General features: G+C 41.8%; 2 protein-coding genes across 2 annotated transcripts in view; one reads left to right on the top strand and one right to left on the bottom strand.

Annotated features, from left to right (window-relative positions):
- Positions 1–16: 16 nt before the first annotated feature.
- On the top strand, positions 17–10,527 carry LYRM1 (LYR motif containing 1). Its single transcript, XM_041462055.1, has 4 exons — positions 17–150; positions 7,310–7,468; positions 8,469–8,561; positions 10,194–10,527. The coding sequence occupies exons 2-4, from the start codon at positions 7,310–7,312 to the stop codon at positions 10,308–10,310; spliced, it is 369 nt and encodes a 122-aa protein (XP_041317989.1). The 5' UTR covers positions 17–150; the 3' UTR covers positions 10,311–10,527.
- A 144-nt stretch (positions 10,528–10,671) lies between these two features.
- DNAH3 (dynein axonemal heavy chain 3) overlaps positions 10,672–17,726 on the bottom strand; it is a 61,596-nt gene continuing 54,541 nt past the window's right edge. The window contains exon 61 of the mRNA XM_041462113.1: positions 10,672–17,670. Within this exon, the coding sequence (XP_041318047.1) occupies positions 17,317–17,670 (354 nt within the window). The 3' untranslated portion in view covers positions 10,672–17,316. The remainder of the gene's footprint in view (positions 17,671–17,726) is intronic.

Raw genomic sequence — 17,726 nt, 5'->3', positions numbered from 1 at the left:
CGCCGTGACGTCCCGTGACGTACCGCGTGGAGGGCGGGGCGCGCGAAGCCGCACGCGCGGTGAGGGCAGGGAAGGCGGCGGCTCGCGCCTCCCGCGCCCACCGGAGCGGGGGCACCCGGCGGGGCGGGGCCGCGGCACGACTGCACCAAGGTAAAGCGGGGAGGGGGGGAAGGCGGGCGTACACGCGGAGAGGGCGGAGGGAGGGGAGAGGCTGGAGGCGCGGGCGGTGGGCCGACACCCCCCCCCGTCTCCTTTGCGCGTTGGTTACGCCCGGCTGCCGGGGCAAGGCCGCCCCGGCCGCCAGGGAGCGCAAGGACGTCCCCCAGACCGACATCGCCCCCCAGTGGCCGCGCGGTTCCAGGCCATGGGGGGCGGCAGCGCCATCTTGACTGTGGCAGCGGCTGTGGGGGCGTCCGGTGTGGGCAGGGCTGACTGAGCCACAGCGGTGTGTGACCCACAGGGCTCACTGAGCCGCAGCGGTCTGTGACCCACAGGGCTCACTGAGCTGCAGCGGTCTGTGACCCACAGCGGTGTGTGACCCACAGGGCTCACTGAGCCGCAGCAGTGTGTGACCTACAGGGCTCAGTGACCCACAGCGGTGTGTGACGCACAGCACTGTGACCCACAGTGGTCTCTGACCCACAGCGGTGTGTGACCCACAGCGGTCTGATCCACAGGGCTCAGTGACCACAGCGGTCTGTGACACACAGCACTCCAAGCCCCAGTGCCCACAGTGCTCAATGTCCTCAGGCCTCGGTGCCCTGAGCCTTCATCCGCCCACAGTGCCCACAGTGCTCAGTGACCCACAGTGCTCAGTGACCCACAGGAGCAGAAGGCAGCATCTTAAGCTGCGCCAACGGAGGTTTAGGTTGGACATGAGAAGAACATCACAGAAAGGGTGATTAGATGTGGGAATGGGCTGCCCAGTTTGGCGCTGGAGTCACCATCCCTGGAGGTGTCAAGGAAAGCCTGGACGTGGTCTGGTTGACAGGGTGGTGTTTGGTCACACACGGGACTTGGTGTGCTCAGAGTTCTTTTCTAGCTCACCTGATTCTGTGTCCCACAGCCCTCCATGCCCACAGCCGTGCTGTGGTTCTCAAATAGCAACTAAAAAACAGGTCTGTCTATGAGTTTCATTGAGTGACCCTCAGAATCAAGTAAGAAAAGGGTCAGGGAGGATTTTGTCTCTGCTAGCATTAATATTTATACCTGTTCTCGAGCTTGGGAACATTTCCAGTGCTGGGAAATATTTCTATTCAGGCATTCAGTTGCATTTGGCTGGAAGCCAAGGTATGAATAAGGTGCATAAATCTATACTGGAGCTTGTGTCTGTGTTGTTATATTTCTGTATGCTTCTATATTATATAAGCAAGGCCATCCAAGGATAGCTGAGAATTCATTTTCTCTGCTAAATTTCTCACTCTGCATTAAAATCTTTCTCTGCTTGTAAGTAATAGAGAACTAAACACACAGGAAAAGAAAATGGTATTGAAAGCATGAACAACAGAGTTGGACAAGACTGGAGATGAGTTCCTATTGCTTTAGAGTTTACCTGGACACTGCGTGCTTTTCTTGAGAAAGCTAAAAAATAAGTAAAGCAATTTTTTTTATTTCCCTCCCCCCTTCCCACAGTCTAAGTCAGCATTTCTGTTCTTCCTGAGGTTCCTGCATCACAAGAAGCACTCCCAGGGCAAGTCTGTATGTCCTACTAAAACCAGATAATGCTTCGACCACCTCAGAGAGAATGAAAACCCAGTGATCAAAAGCAACTAGTTAAGGGTTGCCACCTTCATTTATTCAAGTGAAAAAAATTTTGTATAACCTTAATTTTGTGCAAATTGGCTTATTTGAACTGACTATGTCAGTTTTCAAGCTGATAAAAATCCATGTCCTTGCTTTTACTATTTAATTATATTCTCTTTGCATGCAGTTTGCTTTTTCTGATCAAAAGACTGCTCCATATGCAAAAGGAAGCTTAAAAGAGATCCAAGTTCAGTCAGAAATCTGAGGTACAGATAGAACAGCAGAGTTCCCATCCCAGTTGATGAACAATGTGAGTACAATGACTTAGGGAGTTTGGTTCAGAGGTGTTGATCAAGGTTTCAGATCACTTCAGTTTGCCAGCAGAAAGACACTGGCATGACAAAATCCTAAACCCTGTGTGAAAGTCACCCTGCTTTTAGAGACCATTACAGAATATCTTGGTTCAGTAACTTCATTCTTTTTCACCAAATCTGCATATATTTATGATTGCAGCTTGTAGATGGAAAGAGTGAGAAATAAATCTTTGAGTCAAATTGATGGGAATGTCTGGAAATTTAAGGCTTGTGGCACTGGTAGAAATGAGGATGTAACACCATCATGGAAGAACATGATCTTTCATTCTAGTCATTTTTCACCATGTGGAGATGGAATACTTTAGCTGTGATTGAGGTTTTGCTAGGATTTGGTTTTGTCTGAATCTTTAAAAACAGTTATGAATGTTCAATCAAGAATGAAAATCAAATGAAATTTTCATTTTGCCAGTACATTCTGCAGCCACATGTGGTCAGCATTTGCAGGCTACTGTCACAGGCCACTGAGTCATTGATTTGAGTAAAAGAAGGCAAAATTACTTCTGTGGAAAACTAGATTTTGAAACTTAATATTGCTGGAAGGCATGTGACCTATCCAGCTATCACAGGAATCTGTGACCCCTTCTCTGCCCCTGTGCCACAGGAACTCATTGTCTCAGTTGTTGGCCTCAAGGAAATGACAGCCCAAATCCACTGCTGCCTTAGGAACCACAGACTCATTGTGGCAGACTTGCATGAAAGATGAATATGGATTACTGACCTCTTGTTGCTGTGGAGAGCTCTGAAAGGAATGATTGATTATCTGCTGCATTAGCAGCAGGAGAGAGACTGCAGGCCACTTTTTAGCTAAGTGGCATTGTTTAGCCCCTTAAAAAAACCCCAGATATGGGAATTTTTTTGCATCTCTTTAAATAAACATTAGCCAAAGAGGGCATTTGAAAATAGGAGCTGTAGATTGGCATACAGGCTGGATTGTTTTATGGACACATAGTATGGAATATGGTGGTGTTCCCCACTACAGTGTTGATACACCGTGGTCTCGAATGACATCATTTACTTCATAACAGAGATGTGACCACAGCTTTGTTTGGAAGCAGTCAGCCTAGCAGTTTGTCACTGTGTCTTTAGACTTCTTGCCAGTAGCAAACCAGCTGTCAAATAGAAGTTGTGATGCTGCTAAATAAAACATTTTGTATCTGAGAAGTTCAAAGCTGCCTTTTCAAATTATTTCATGCAGGATTTTGTTCCCCACCTCCCCTGAGCAAATCCATTTTCAGCACCAGCACAAGGTGTGTGTTACTAACGTGTGCCCCAGTTAGCTGGGATGTGAAAGAAGAGATCAATTGTTTTAAAATACCCTTTTCCCCCCATGGGTTCTTCCTTTCAACCTGTATTTTCTAAAATCCTCTATGTACTCACTGCTGGCAGATTTTATGCTTAAAGTGAGTAGCTAATCCTTGACTTGAGAAGAAAGGATGAAATAAAATAGACTTACAACTTCACCAAGGAGCTGTGCAGAGGAGGAGAGTGCTGGACATGTGTTCCCAGCCAAGCATCCCCTGCTGGGAAGCAGCTGAGGTTTAGGTGCTCCTGGATCTGCAGTCAGTCTTGGTGCAGCCTCTGTCCTAGCTGTGCTTTGACACTGCACTCTTGGGGTCATTGGATAGTGCAGTTCGCAGATTCCTTTTATTATTTTTATATGAACTTTTAGTTTAAATTCTAGGCAAGCACGCAAATAGCAAAATAAGACTGGTGTTTCATTGATTATTCAGATTATTGAACTTTTGGGTCAACCATCTAACAATCCAAAGGAATGTCTACTTGTTTCCTGAAAGAAAAACCTACTGCATTTTATAGTCTTAAGAGACTGTTTGTTTCAATTAACAGTGAAAAAAGTCTGCATGTTCACCCTGCAGTAAGTCATTAAGTGCTCAGATGTCCTTTGGAGTTTGGGTGCAGTGGGATGTTTCAGGTGCTTGAGGTGTGTGTTGATAAGAAGGGGCTGTCGGCTCTGCCCAGCAGCCAGCAGGGCTCCTTCGGAGGCAGCGCTTGGCTTCCCTCCAGAGCCCGGCTTCCAGCACTGGGCTCCCAGCTGCGACCTCCGCTCTTCCCCACCGACTCGGCTGTGCGGGCACACCTTCCTGTGACTTCTCCCGGTTTGCTTTGTGGCACTAAACACCCGAAATTTGCTCAGCTAATACAATAGCCCTGTGCTTTTTGACAGAAACGCCTGTGGTTAACCTCTGTGGGCTGCGTGCTGCAGTAAAATGAAGGGTGGTAGAAGTTAAACAATGGGTGTGACTACCACAAGATGGGTGTTAGTGGAAAAGTGGTGTAACATCCACTTAGCATTCCAGAGATGTGAAATATAATTATGATTTAAATGCCAAAGATGTAAGTTGCAAGATGAGTAACTACAAGGACATGAAAGCCTCCCTTATCTTCCTTTCTATCCCACTCAGAATCATTTTGCACACCCACAAAACTAATACAAGTAGTGTCACTTGATGAAATTGCACCTGATACATGACTTGTACCATCACTTACATTTCTGTCAGTGTGGGCTCTGTTTATACCAAAGAAAAAATTCCAATCTCATTTACAACATTTTAAGTTGGAAGTAATTTTGCTCTCACTGGAATTACTCCCTATTTATACTCCCACTCAGATCAGAATCTGACCCAGGCTTTGAATTTTGTCTTATTTGCTCTCATCCTTTTTTGTCATAGACAGAAGTCCTCGATCTGTAAAGGGCTCCTCATACCTTCATTTATGTATCTCTGCAGAAATGGCTTATGAGCAGGTTTGTAATGATAAGAATTATTGACTGAATGAGCCCTGGGAGCAGCTGGTTGCTGAGTATAGATGAATAGCTGCTTAATGTCTTTTACATCATCCAGCATATGTGGGAAGGAGAGCAAGAATGCAGAAGTGCAGCCCATGCCTAGATCAGGGGCTACACAGTTCTGTAGCAATTCCAGCACAGAGGAGTTAAAGAACAAAAGAGTAAGTTGTAGGTGAGGGAGGGGAAGCAGCTAGTGGGGAAAATAATTGTTGGTTCTAGACTTTTCAATAAAATCTTTCTAAACAGATTCTTGGTATGTTTAAAATCCAAGGGCAGCAGGTGTAGCCAGCTCTGAACAAAGGGCATGTGTTGTCCCAAGCTATCACTTTGGAAATTGTCTGATGCATAGATCAGAATTGAAACCTGTATTTTAAACATTTTTTACCCCAAACATTGTTCCTTTTATTTTCTCTATGGATTACATGAAAATCTAACCTGTTAACAGCTTCTCAGAGGTGACACCTTCAGATAAAAGCAGAGGAGGGATGTCAGGAGAGGCTCTAGGTGAGGCCAGGATTCGGGACTCTGCTTGTGCTGGGTTAACCCTTGTAACTGAACTGTTTCTTTTCTGTACAAAATATGCACCTAGCAGGGGGAAGCAGTGATTTTTCAGATACATGTACATCTTTGCCTTTGTGTCTGACTGATTTCACTGCCTAAAATGGATCTCTAAAGTGGATAAAGTTAAGCACTTACTCCAAACTGTTTGATGAGCTGGGACTACCTAGTTATAGTGGAATTCATTTCCTAGAAATACCATAAACACTTACTAGAAGTACTTTCTGCTGTGTAGGAAAATAATTTTCTATCTGGGGGAAAAATATATGATTGGTTAAACATGTTAAAATACAAATAGCAAAACAAAAATATTCACTCTTAAGAATCAGAGAAAAATAGTTCTTGAAACCATGAAAGGCCTTTAGATGACAGCAACAGCTAAGATAAGGCTAGGAATTTATAGTTCAGGATTTCTTATGAAAAAAAAACCCAAACATGAGCCAAATCCTGTGTTCAGGTTAGTATCTGTAATTCCAACTTTGGTGAGGGAAAGAGGGTGTGAGTGTCTGGAGCCACAGGAGGCTGGTTCTGGTCAGCCACTGTGCTGGAGCTCAAGAACAGTACAGCCTGAGAAGCCTTTGGCTCTAGCCCCTCTTTTAAAACCCAGAATCCCAGGAATTGCCACAGACTGCAGGGATTTGAGCCACAGCACACTGCCAAACTTCCTATGGTAGTTTGGGTGCTGCATTAGGATGCAGCTTTTCCTCATGGCCAAGTGTGCTCCCTCCAGGGGGAAGGTCAGGCTGTCTGAATTACTCTGCTCCAAACTGTCCATTCCCAGCACACAGGTCTGATTTCAGGGTAGATTCACCCACAGTAATTAGAGCTCCAGGTTGGCAAATGGATCCTGATAGTCAGATAATGTCCTGTCCCTGACACTTGTTCCTCATTGTATCCATGTATTTACTTGGCAGTGCTGCTGCACCTTCCTTTGGGACAGTAAGGTACCTTCGACAGCTGCAGTGCCCCTTAAGCAGAAGTCATTGTTTCTGTTAATTTAATTCATGACATGAAATTTTGTTATCCAGAAGTGGATTTGTCTCAGGGATATTTGTGGTCTGTCATGAAATAGTGTAACCAGTTACATGATAAAATACTCATTTACATAAAGCAAGAATAAGATTTCATTCTTTCTTCTGACAAATAGTCTTATCACACCTGGAGGCTGATTCAGTGGGCTCAGCAGGTACACAGCTCTGAAAATCAAGACATTCAGGACTTTCCTAAATCCACAGTTAGTCTGCCTCTCCTGAGTGCTTAGATAAAATAGCTTTCATCACCTTTTCATCACATCAAACTCCAGCTGAATCATTACTGCCATGGTATCACAAATAAGGCTCTCAGCCCCTGGAGCCTATACAAGTTTTCAACAATATTGTGCTGGTTTTATCATGTATTTCATTCACAGATTTGCAAAGATAGGGTCAGCATTGGTACAACAATGTCTCAGGAAGGGGGACACGTAGAGTTTCGGTGACTTGCCCAATGTCTGTTGCAAAACATCAGTGAAACAGAACCCAGGCATTCTTGTACCAGGCTTGATTTAGCAAAGCACTAAACCAAGTGCTTAACTTGGAGCAAGAGCTCAAGCTGTTTGAATGGAGATAGATTTAAGTATCTATATAAATACTTTGCTGGACGGAGTCTTCAACTTTCAACAGCTAATTATTGTCTACAGCTATTTCAGGGTTTTTTCATGCAGCTCAGCATATCTTTGGACGGCGGAAATATTTTAAAACTAATTTAATGGTGTCAACAAATGTCCTGCTTGCTGACCTTTTGGCAACTCAAATGTTCATGCATGTGTTGGGGGTCTGTCTTGTCTTTTTAGATGACACCAGCAACTCGACAAGAAGTTCTCGGCCTTTACCGCAAGGTTTTGCGAATAGCCAAAACCTGGCAGTCGGCGTCAGGACAGACAGAGGAAACCATGAGAGAGAAAGAGTACATTAGAAATGAAGCCAGAACGTTATTCCGGAAAAACAGAAATGTGAGTGTCCTCATGGTGTTGAATTTCCAAATTACTCTTCTCTTGCTCTTTGCACTCTGTGGTTGGATGATGAGATAGGAATGTAAGTGTTGAGTTCCCAAAATTTCATTCACCTTAAATGCTGGTGTATTTGGGTTACAGTTTAAATATCATCCCTGAGAAAACTTCAAATCATTTCAGCTCTTCATTAACTACTGTAAAAGTCTAAAAGGTCTTTTTTCAGTAAAAAAGTGCCAAGAAAAAATTAAATTCCAAAGATACTGCTTGTGTAATTGAAGCAGCTTTTGATCTTTACAAAGTTAGCTAAGTGTATCATTACCCTTGCAATGGCAAACAGAACTCAGCAGCTTCTTTTTTTTTTCTTTTCAAAGCAGCAATTATTGGCACTTCTTTTAAAAGAAGCACTTTAATTTTTTTCTTAAGGAAGAAATTTCAAACCCTGGTAATCAAAGGCCCTTCTTGTAATTCAAGATCACAACACTTATTTATATCCCATATTGGTCTGGGTCTAAAGTGAAGTAATGCAAAATCAAAAAAATGAATTTAAGTCATAATTCACACCACATTTCTCACTTCAAAGAGAGTTTCTGGATAGGATGATAACAGAATGTACACCAAGCAGTGTCTTTCCTTTCTCCACTGGTAACCTTGCAGAGTGATGAACAGATGAGTGTGGTTTTTTCATAGATGTAGTTGTAGTAGTTTACGTGTGTATTGTCTTTTTACAGAGAAAATACCATGTTTGGGTAAAAAACTCCTTCTGTAGCCTCAGTCCTGACAGCCTTTGGGCGTTAACATTCAGCACCATCAAGCCCAGAGCTGCTGAGTCCAGGAAAATACCAGTGTTACCTTTTATGGGTGTGAAAAATACAATTCATTGTATCCTTGAGTTTGCCAAAATAAGCTAAGGAAAGCCATGTGCTGAGCATCATTTACACTTGAGCTTCCAATTGCTAATTACTGAACTCATATAAAACACTTGTTTGTCTGATCGTCACAGGTAACAGATCCAAAGCTGATTAAGCAATGCATAGAAGAATGTGAGGCAAGAATAGAAATTGGGCTTCACTATAACATCCCCTACCCGAGACCCGTGAGTATAAATCACAAAGTCTTCACTGATACCTGCTGAGCTCTCCCTGTACAACAAAACCATCAGTTTCCATCACTCTCACTGCACTGCATTTTAAGATGAGCTGGCATTTAAATGTATGCTAAAGCACAGCCAAATGTACATTGAGATGTTCTCTATCTTTCACTGTAAATTGGAGAATTTCTTCTCAAAATGAGGAGTCAAAGCTTAAAAGGAGTTGTATGAACTAAACTCCAAGGGCCTCTGAATATTTAGCCAACTAATGAATATACAGAAACATGGTAATGGAATCAAATAATAGAAGAGAGAGAGAGAATAAAAATTCCTAATTACATCTGCCATAGGTACAATAATTTTTATAGCCTACATTACTGTTAACTGTTCTGGTCACAAATCAGGCCTCATGAAATAGCTGTCTGTGTTGCTGCTTCTTTTCCCTTCTTCCTACAGAAGAACATGCCCAAGATTGCTGAAATACTGTCCAAGATTACTGAAATGCTGGAATTTGCAGCAGAGTTTTCTAGTGCACCATTCAGTACAGATTCCTCACTGCCCAGTCACTTCTGTCAGTAATACTTTATGCTGCCTCCCATAGAGGGATCCTCTCCACTGCTGTTGATGAGTTGATATTTTCACATCTGTAGTTCCCTTATCAAGGCAGTCATGGTCAAAATTAAATTGTATCTTTGTCAGATGCATGCCTAGACTAAGGTCACTGTTACCATCTGTTTCAGTATGCAGAATAGCAATGCTCAGCTGGCAAACAATGTTCCTAGAAATGGGCCTAAAATGTGTGCTCTGCAGTGGTTTCAAAATCCCAAAGGATCTGCTCTCTCAGACAAACGGGATGATTATTATTTTTCAGATTCTAGAAATCTCTACTGCTGTTTTAGTCAGTGCTTTTACTACTATTTGCACCTAAACACCCATCTTACAGGATGACAGCCTCAGCAACAGTAACACCTGACTTCTACCACCTACATTTTTCAGTCATTTCAGGGTTACAGCTGCATGATTCCCACTAACAGTCTTATGGAATATAAAGACTTTGTCAGTCAAAGGAAGAGTCTGTCACCTATGCTCCTTCTGCTTATGGAGTCAATGACATTGATTGTGCATTTTAATGTGCCATATATATATATATATATAATCATGACAGTAAAAAGGCAGGCTTTCAGTGCATACAGTTTGGAGTTATTTTGTAACTTGTTAAGTAGGTATGAATAAATCACACAGTGATTCAAGACATTACTCAAGCATTTTTAGGGTTTCTAGTTCTTACTGGAACATTGTCAGCACTCCTATTTCATCAAGTATCATTGCTGTCTGATACCAAGCTGCAAAACAAAGTTACTAAGGCCTTGCATATACAGGATTTTATTAAGGCCTAAAATATATGGGATTTTAATAAACAGAACAATTAGTTCTGTTTTAGTTACACCACCAATTAGTTCTGAAAGTTACACCACTAATCACTCCTCAGAGAGTGCTCCTCCTAGAAATCTAATAACCTGGCTTGAGACAATAGAGTGACCCTCTCCAAAGTGTGAAGAAATGATTTAAAACTCAGTGAAACTTAGTCTGTATTTTTCTTCCCAATATGCACCTAACTGGTGGGGTTTTCTTTTCCAGATCCACCTGCCTCCTATGGGCCTTGCCCATAAACAAGGCCGTACATTGCGACACCAGGAAAAGTTAAGGAAGATTTCTAAGCCAATATACCTGAAATCCCATGATGAAGTTTCATAAGCCACCATTTAAGCTGTGGTGTGTAATCACATCCTTTAAACTGTGAACTGCAATCCAGGTGATTGGTGTGCACGACTGTGAATAGTGTGGTCACTTGCTCACACACTTCCTGAGGCCAAAAAGCCAATTGATCCATTGTGTGTGATGGATAAGGTTGGTTTAGTATTTATTACATTTCAACCACTGACTTGTCAATAAAAGTAACACTTTTTAAGGAGTGAGGTGTGATACAAAGATTACTTTGACATCAGGACAAACTGCAGCAGGATTTCAAACTCTGTTTATCTGTAACAGGGTTCTCTGGTGGTTTGAGGGTTCTCTGTGCTCAGTTGTGACTGAAGATCGTGCCTTGTGTAAGGTCAGCCAAAATTAAGGAAGTCTGGGACAGTCAAGCAGACACAGTTCCTCCAGAGCTTCTGAATGCCAGTGGGAATACAGTCACTGCACCATGCACCTGCTCTCCTTCCTCTCTGCTCCCTGCTCTGCCTGCTGTCCCTGGAGGAGAGCTCCAGTTTCACAGTACCCTTACGGGGAAGTTTTGTTTCTGGACAGTAGAAAAGAGACAGCAGAAGTGCCACTACTCCTTTGCAAACTGCAGAGGAGTGGCCTAGAGTCTCTATGTCAGCTTTTTTCTCTCTTCCTTTGGAGAGGGTGTGGATGTGAATGGCAAAGTTTGGAATGCTATTACCCAACTCTGAGTAAAACATTCCAGTGTTGGGTTCCTCAGGTTCCCATGTATGGACTGGCTGAAAACTCTGCCTTCAGGGTATCACTATGGGAACAAGCTTAGGATGCTTTGGTGTCCTCACTGTGTGCTTTCACATGGTCAGCTTTTCAGCATAATCAGCACACTGGCTTTCTCAACAATTAATTTAAGTTATTGTTAGGTTTTAGCTCTTATGTTATGGATTGAACCCCAACTTTAGTAAAAGAAAGTATCTACAAGTCTCCTAAGTTTGAGGGGTATTTCTGTTTCCCAGCTGCCTCACGAATACAAGTAAAATGAAATTAATTTTCTTTTTATGGCCTACCAGTTGTTTTGGCTCCTTTGCAGTCCTCTGACATGTTCTCTTCAGGGAAGTTGGGGGAGTCTTCCATCCTTCAGGCTTGAAATACCAGTGAGACCAAGCTTGACAACAGCCACACTGTACTGGACACTACCTAAGCACAGTCCAGAGAACTTAAAGGACAACCTATTCCACCCTGACTTTAATAGTGGCAAAAAAAAAAAAAAAAAAAAAGCAAATTTGAAATACACATGTGTGTATGATTTCCTTTTAAACTGGGAGACTCACCAAGTCATTCGAAACTCTCCAAGCTCTAATTAACAATGACAAAGAAATATTGCTGTCTACCTGAAAATAAGTTAGAACTGGTCCTGTGCAGAAGAGACTGACAGCCCCTCCCCTAAGAGTGCACTTTTAAGTACAAGCAGATGACAAAGTATAAGAAAACAATGAGAAGAGTGAATGAGCATGACAGGTACTGGCTAGTCCAATTTCTCACTACCCTTTATGGCTCTAGTCCACAAAGGTCTCTATTCCCATATAATTAATGCCTGGGAATGCCTCATGTGGGGAGTAGCAGGTAAAATGCCATTGTTCTATCAGTCGAAGCTTTGCAAATTTACTGCTGCCAGGAAGACACAAAACAAAACTCCTTTAGCTTAGGAAAAGGAGAACTGCATAAAAAAAAAAAAAGAAAGAAAAAAAGTAACATGATTGCACACACTGTTTAATTCTTCATAGAAAGAAGTCTAAATACAAGGTAATCTGATACCCAAATTCTGATACACCAGAGTAGGGATGCATCAACTGAGCCCAGCCAAAATGTGCAGAGGCAAGGGGTTTGAATGGAAGCTTAAGCTCACTCTTTGTCATTAAAGTATCATTTGAATCTTTTGAATTGCTGAAGTTCATGTGACTAATGAAGGTACTGATGCTCTGACACATCAGGTGAATAAACAGCCATGGAAATGAGCAGTCGGAATTTACTGTCTGTGTTACAGTCACAACTGTTTCCTAAGCACATACTGCAGATGAAGATACATTATTTCCAAAGAACAGCCCTAAAATTACAGAAGATTTACACCAAATTGAAATAACAACAGGAGTTTGAGTTTACTTCTGAAGGAAAATACAAAGAAGCAAAAATTTTTTTAAAGATTTTTAAAAGGTTCAAAGTCCCTCAAGTAACTCAAATGAGTATCCACTTTCTTAACTGAGAAACCAGCAAGTAACAGCATTGCATTATTTGAGATACCTTAAAATGCTAGATAGCCTAATAATTCTTCAAAGAGCTTGAAAAATTATTAACGGGTGCTTCATCCTCATTACCAGCCATCACCAGAAGGCAAAGACTGAAATTTGTTAAAACTTCAGGCTGTTCAGCTAAAGGAAGGATTAGGTCAGCTCTTTTTTCAAGTCTACAGAGTAAACCCTTTCTTTCATAGCTTAGTTAAAGTCGGTATGGAAAGGAGAATCTAACTAGAGTCCTTTGTTTTTGGAGGTCAAACTGACCAACTACCATTTTGAGGGAATTTCATTAAAAAAAATTCATCTGCAACTCAGTCCAGCAGGTAGGCAGACATCTCAACTGGTACTCTTGTATTAGGTGCCAAGGCCCTTATAACTTCTGTCAAGAAGTATCCCAATGATTGCACAATATGCCATTCCTACACATTAATTTTACTTGCAAAGACAGGTTGTCCTAAAATGCCTCTGCTTTCTGCACAATTTGTAATGCACTGGATTCACCCAGTCAGTGTACACTCTGTCCTGTACTTGCTGAACCTTCTCTTACTCCCCTTCCAGTAAATACTGTAATTTTCCAATTTATCACCCTAGTCAGGAGAGGCTTTAGAATAATTTAGAAGAAAATGATGACATTAACTTTATATTCTTCAGAAATAAAAGTCCTGAGTCAGTTGCATGAACTCTCCTGGCAAGCCCACTGGTAGGTAAGGCACATTATCTGGCCTTGAATACCTAAAAAGCACCTCCTTTCTGGAAGTTCTGTCCCTAAATCCATCATTACTAAGGCTGTAATTTATGAAGCTGTGCACTTACAACTAACATTAGCAAGCAGACAACATTTTAAGAAGATGGATGTGGCACATCTTACTGAATGTCCCCCTCGATGTCAGGGTGAGAAAATGCTCATTTTGCTGCAGCAGCTCCCCAGTTGATTCCCAGGGCAGCATCACAGCACCAAAATTAAGATAGCTTAGGTTACCTGATCCATCTTCCTACTAATACAAACTGCTTCTTGTAATGCCTTTCACATGGGAAGAAAATAAGGCAAGCTGGACCTCACTGTCCTGGGCCCTACTGCATCCATCAGAAATGGTACCAGTAACATCCATCTTTTATCCACAGACAGAAGGTCACTTATTTGATCATACCTATACATTCATTTCCAAGAATGCTAATTAGAGCAGAGACCTGCAACTTTCACTGGTAACTCTAATCCTATTAGGCACAATATTCTAGCTGTAAGTGGAAGAATTTGGAGTCTTTGTATTGTCTGCTGCTTTTTCATTGTATAATTTCCCCCTTAACAGCCCAACAGTGTTAAAATCCACAGGGGTAGTACTTTCTAAACAGAATTTTTGTATATGTGAGAGGAAGGTTTCAGTCTCCTAAGAAAATGTCCAAACCCTGTCTGTTTTACAGCATCCCTAGCTGGAAATCTATCTCTGCTAAGGGAAAAATACCTCTTGCTCCATAATGCTTTTTTTTCCATCTGCCTTGAGTTATTACCAAGGCTGTAAATCTGCAATTTGAAGTAATTACAGGTGGGATTTGTGGCTTATTTAATGAGTGCTTCTAATTAAGAAATGAAAATTCTAAACCTGTCAATCCAAGGATTCTAATACTACTATTACAAGGTACTTACTTTGTCCAAAATTTTTTCACATTTCTATCATGTCCAACTAGCAGTTGAGCTGCCTTTTTTTTTTTTTTTTTTTGAAATGCATCTCAGCCAAGAAAGATTGTGAATTCTAATGTTTAGCCAGTTGATCATTCTCCAGGAAGGTCTAGACAATGCTAAGGAAATAAGGTTGGGAAGCTCATTCCAAAGAACCACAGAAAAATATCTCTTAAGACACATATCCCTTGACAGTAAATTCCATTACTTTTTCTGTACTAGGGAGGCAGCCTAGGAAATCATGTACTGCTGTAACCATCAGCTAAAGCAGGTCAGCCATGCCTGATCCCTGGTGAAAGGGATGCACAAGCCCTCTCTTACAGACTCCTCTCTTATCTATATATTTTTTATCATGTTTACAAAAGCTTAAAATACATCATTAATGACATTCCAAGAAATACCTTCATATCAAATCTAAACATCAGCACACAGGCAGCATTTAGAAAATCAACACAGTAACAAGGACATTGCACACATGTGCAAAGTCTCTGTATATTCACAAGAACCACAACTGTGTCATTTAATAAACTATCAATTACTGTTTGTTCACAAAAAGGGGTTAACAAGCAACCCACATGGTAATCTATTACACAGATTTCTAACAGTTTAAAAGTAATTGATCTCCATAAAATATAATTTAGGTAGTGAATCTGACTATTTAAAAATTGTTTAATTTAGAGGACTGTTTGCAAGACTTATCTGTAAGAGGATTGACAAACCTTCATTTTAGAGTTAATTGTTGTTGGTCCAGCCTCCCTCTCAGCAGGTGAGGTGTCACCAGTGCCTCCATACAGAAGCTGTGTCTGAGCAGAAAGATCCTTCTGAGAGCAGTGACTGAGCTGATCAATCCATAGGGAAGGATTTAACAGCCAGGTCCTGCCCCTTTGGCCTGCACACAGAGGCTCATGACTGGTTTGTTATCCCTGACACCACAGTCACCTAATTAGTGATCTGAACTGTTGATGCAATTACAACAATTAGATGCAGACATTCAAAAATACAGTAATCACCACAATGTTTTACTAAATAAATACAATTCTGTTAATTTAAATTATATGAAAACTACAAAGTATCTCTCTTATGAAGTCTAAGAAAATATTTTTTTCAAGAACCAATTTTAATTAATTTATTTATAGATCTACTGAAACATGATTCCCTTCTTAAAAACTGTTGTCTGTTTGGATGAGTGTGCTGTAACATTCATAAACAAGTTTTATTTTGGTATAGGTGCCAAATATCATTTAGTCTAATTTGTTAAGAGTAGCTTCTTCCTCTCAGTAATTTGAAACACCTGCACATCTCTGTCCTTTTTATTGAAACAAACATCCTTTAGGCGTCCTGGCCTGACATCTTTGCTCTGCTCCCACATACCAGTGCTGCACCAAATGCCTGCATGCTGGACTGTTCAAGAGGTGTCAGGTGTGGTGCATGAAGCTGCTCTTTACCTGTGCACCTTCCTGCAGAGCAGCCCTGCACAACACACCCCAATACTTCTGCCTGACCTTGCACTACCATTCTTAACAGCTACTATTTTATGAATACCTGCATAAAACAAACCAGTGGTTAATAAAACAACAACGAACTGTTTTCACCTAAGGACAACACAAGAGACAAATTCCTATAGCAAGAACTGTGTCTTTTAAGGAGATGTAGCAGCATCCCTTAATGCTTGGAGCAGGATACTGGGAACTGCCAAATGATGGCTGAATCTCTGACTTCGTGAGGCCTCCAGCAAGTCATTAAAATGCTGCAATTTGGGCAATGAAAAAAAATACAAGACCCCAAATTAGTGGATGTATGTGTAGTGCGTGTTTTTTTAAATGTTTGCCTTGATCTTTGTGCTTCTCTTGTCCTGTGTACACAACAAGTCTAATGATGCATCTTTAGTACCTTCTTGGCATGCTGTGGGGATTAGTTAATGACTGCACAGCTCTTTGAAGATGTTCAGGCTATTTTATTTTTAATTAATGTTTGCAAGCTACTTTGAGCTTCTCTGATGAAAGGGCTTAAACAAATACAAAATTTCAGGCAGTTATTAGTCCAACATGCAAGAGAGCAAGATGAGGAAGTTGGGGTAGAGTCAATTTTCCTCACACTGGCTGGTATGGGGCTGTGTTTTGGATTGTGCTGAACATGGGGTTGATAACACAGAGATGTCTTTGTTATTGCTGAGCAGGGATTGCACAGAGCCAAGGCCTTTTCTGCTTTTCATACTGCCAGGCTGGGGAGGAATTTGGGGGTGTCTGGGAGGGTGGGAGGAGACACAGCCAGGACAGGTGACCCCAAATGAGCAAAGGGACATTGCAGACCATGTGGCATCATGATCAGTGTGTAAAGTGGGGGAGAAGAGGGGGATGTTTGGAGTGTTGTCTTCCCAAGTCACCATTATATGTGATGGGCTCCTGCTCTCCTGGGAATGGCTGAACACCTGCCTGCCTGTGGGAAGCAGGGAATTAATTGTTTTGCCTTGTTTGTGTGCATGGCTTTTGCTTTCCCTATTAAACTGTCTGTATCTCACCCCATGAGATAGTGGGGGGAATGCTGTGAGTGAATGGTGTGAGCCCAGCTGTGTGGGGCTGGGCTGCTGGCAGGAAGTAAAGTGAGACTGTGGGAGAAAGAAAACAGCTCCATGTATCAGGTACCTGGAATATGTAAATAATATTGAAAAAAAATTATATGGCACAATCATACTGTTCTGAGAAATGGCAGCTCCCAATACATGTGCTGTTGAGAAGTTCTCCATGGAAATTCTGACACATCATCCAGGAATGACTACAGTTTTATAATACAGCTTGGGTAGTTCATTCTAGCTGAGGATTGGAGGACTGGTTTCATAGGTTGACAGCCTATATTGAATATTCTCATCTCCTCCCTCCTTGTCCTACATACTCCTGAGACACAGAGGTGGTAGGCAAATCCAAAATCTTTTTGCAAGGATTGTAAAGTAGATTCCCAGTAAAATCAGCATCAAAACTCTTTAGGCCTGATTTCATTAAAACAAAAACAAAAACAAAAAACCAGCCATGCAGCCATTGAGGAGTAAAGCAGATTTTTACAATCTCAATATTGCACCCTCTCAGTCATCCAGCTGGCACAGGGCTGCCACACCTCTATTTATCCAGTGTTTCTGAGGCTTGTCTGAAGGGAGCTCAATCGACAGGACATAGTTGGTTGAGTGCCCAGTGGTGGATAAGACACCTCTTCTTTCACTTGTCTTGTACACAGGGCATGAGTAGATGTTCTGATGAAGAAACTTGGAACTTTCTCCAGGTTTCAGCCATATTATGGGCAAAGGATCATAGAGGATTTTTGGCAGTGATTCTCCAATTACCAAGGATTCTCTATCCCATCGTGCACCTTCCAGAAAAAGGCCTCTCACATAAGCCCCATCTTCTGGCATTTTCTCCATTGTGTGCTCCTGTTTCATCACCTGGAATGATTAAACCATTGCTTGATTTTATCTGGAGGATACGAAATCCTATAAGT

Source organism: Pyrgilauda ruficollis, unplaced genomic scaffold, assembly GCF_017590135.1.
Source record: "Pyrgilauda ruficollis isolate IOZ18807 unplaced genomic scaffold, ASM1759013v1 scaffold16, whole genome shotgun sequence".
Taxonomy (NCBI): Eukaryota; Metazoa; Chordata; class Aves; order Passeriformes; family Passeridae; genus Pyrgilauda; species Pyrgilauda ruficollis.
The sequence above is the reverse complement of the archived record's forward strand: the minus strand, read 5'-3'. Positions and strand labels throughout refer to the sequence as shown.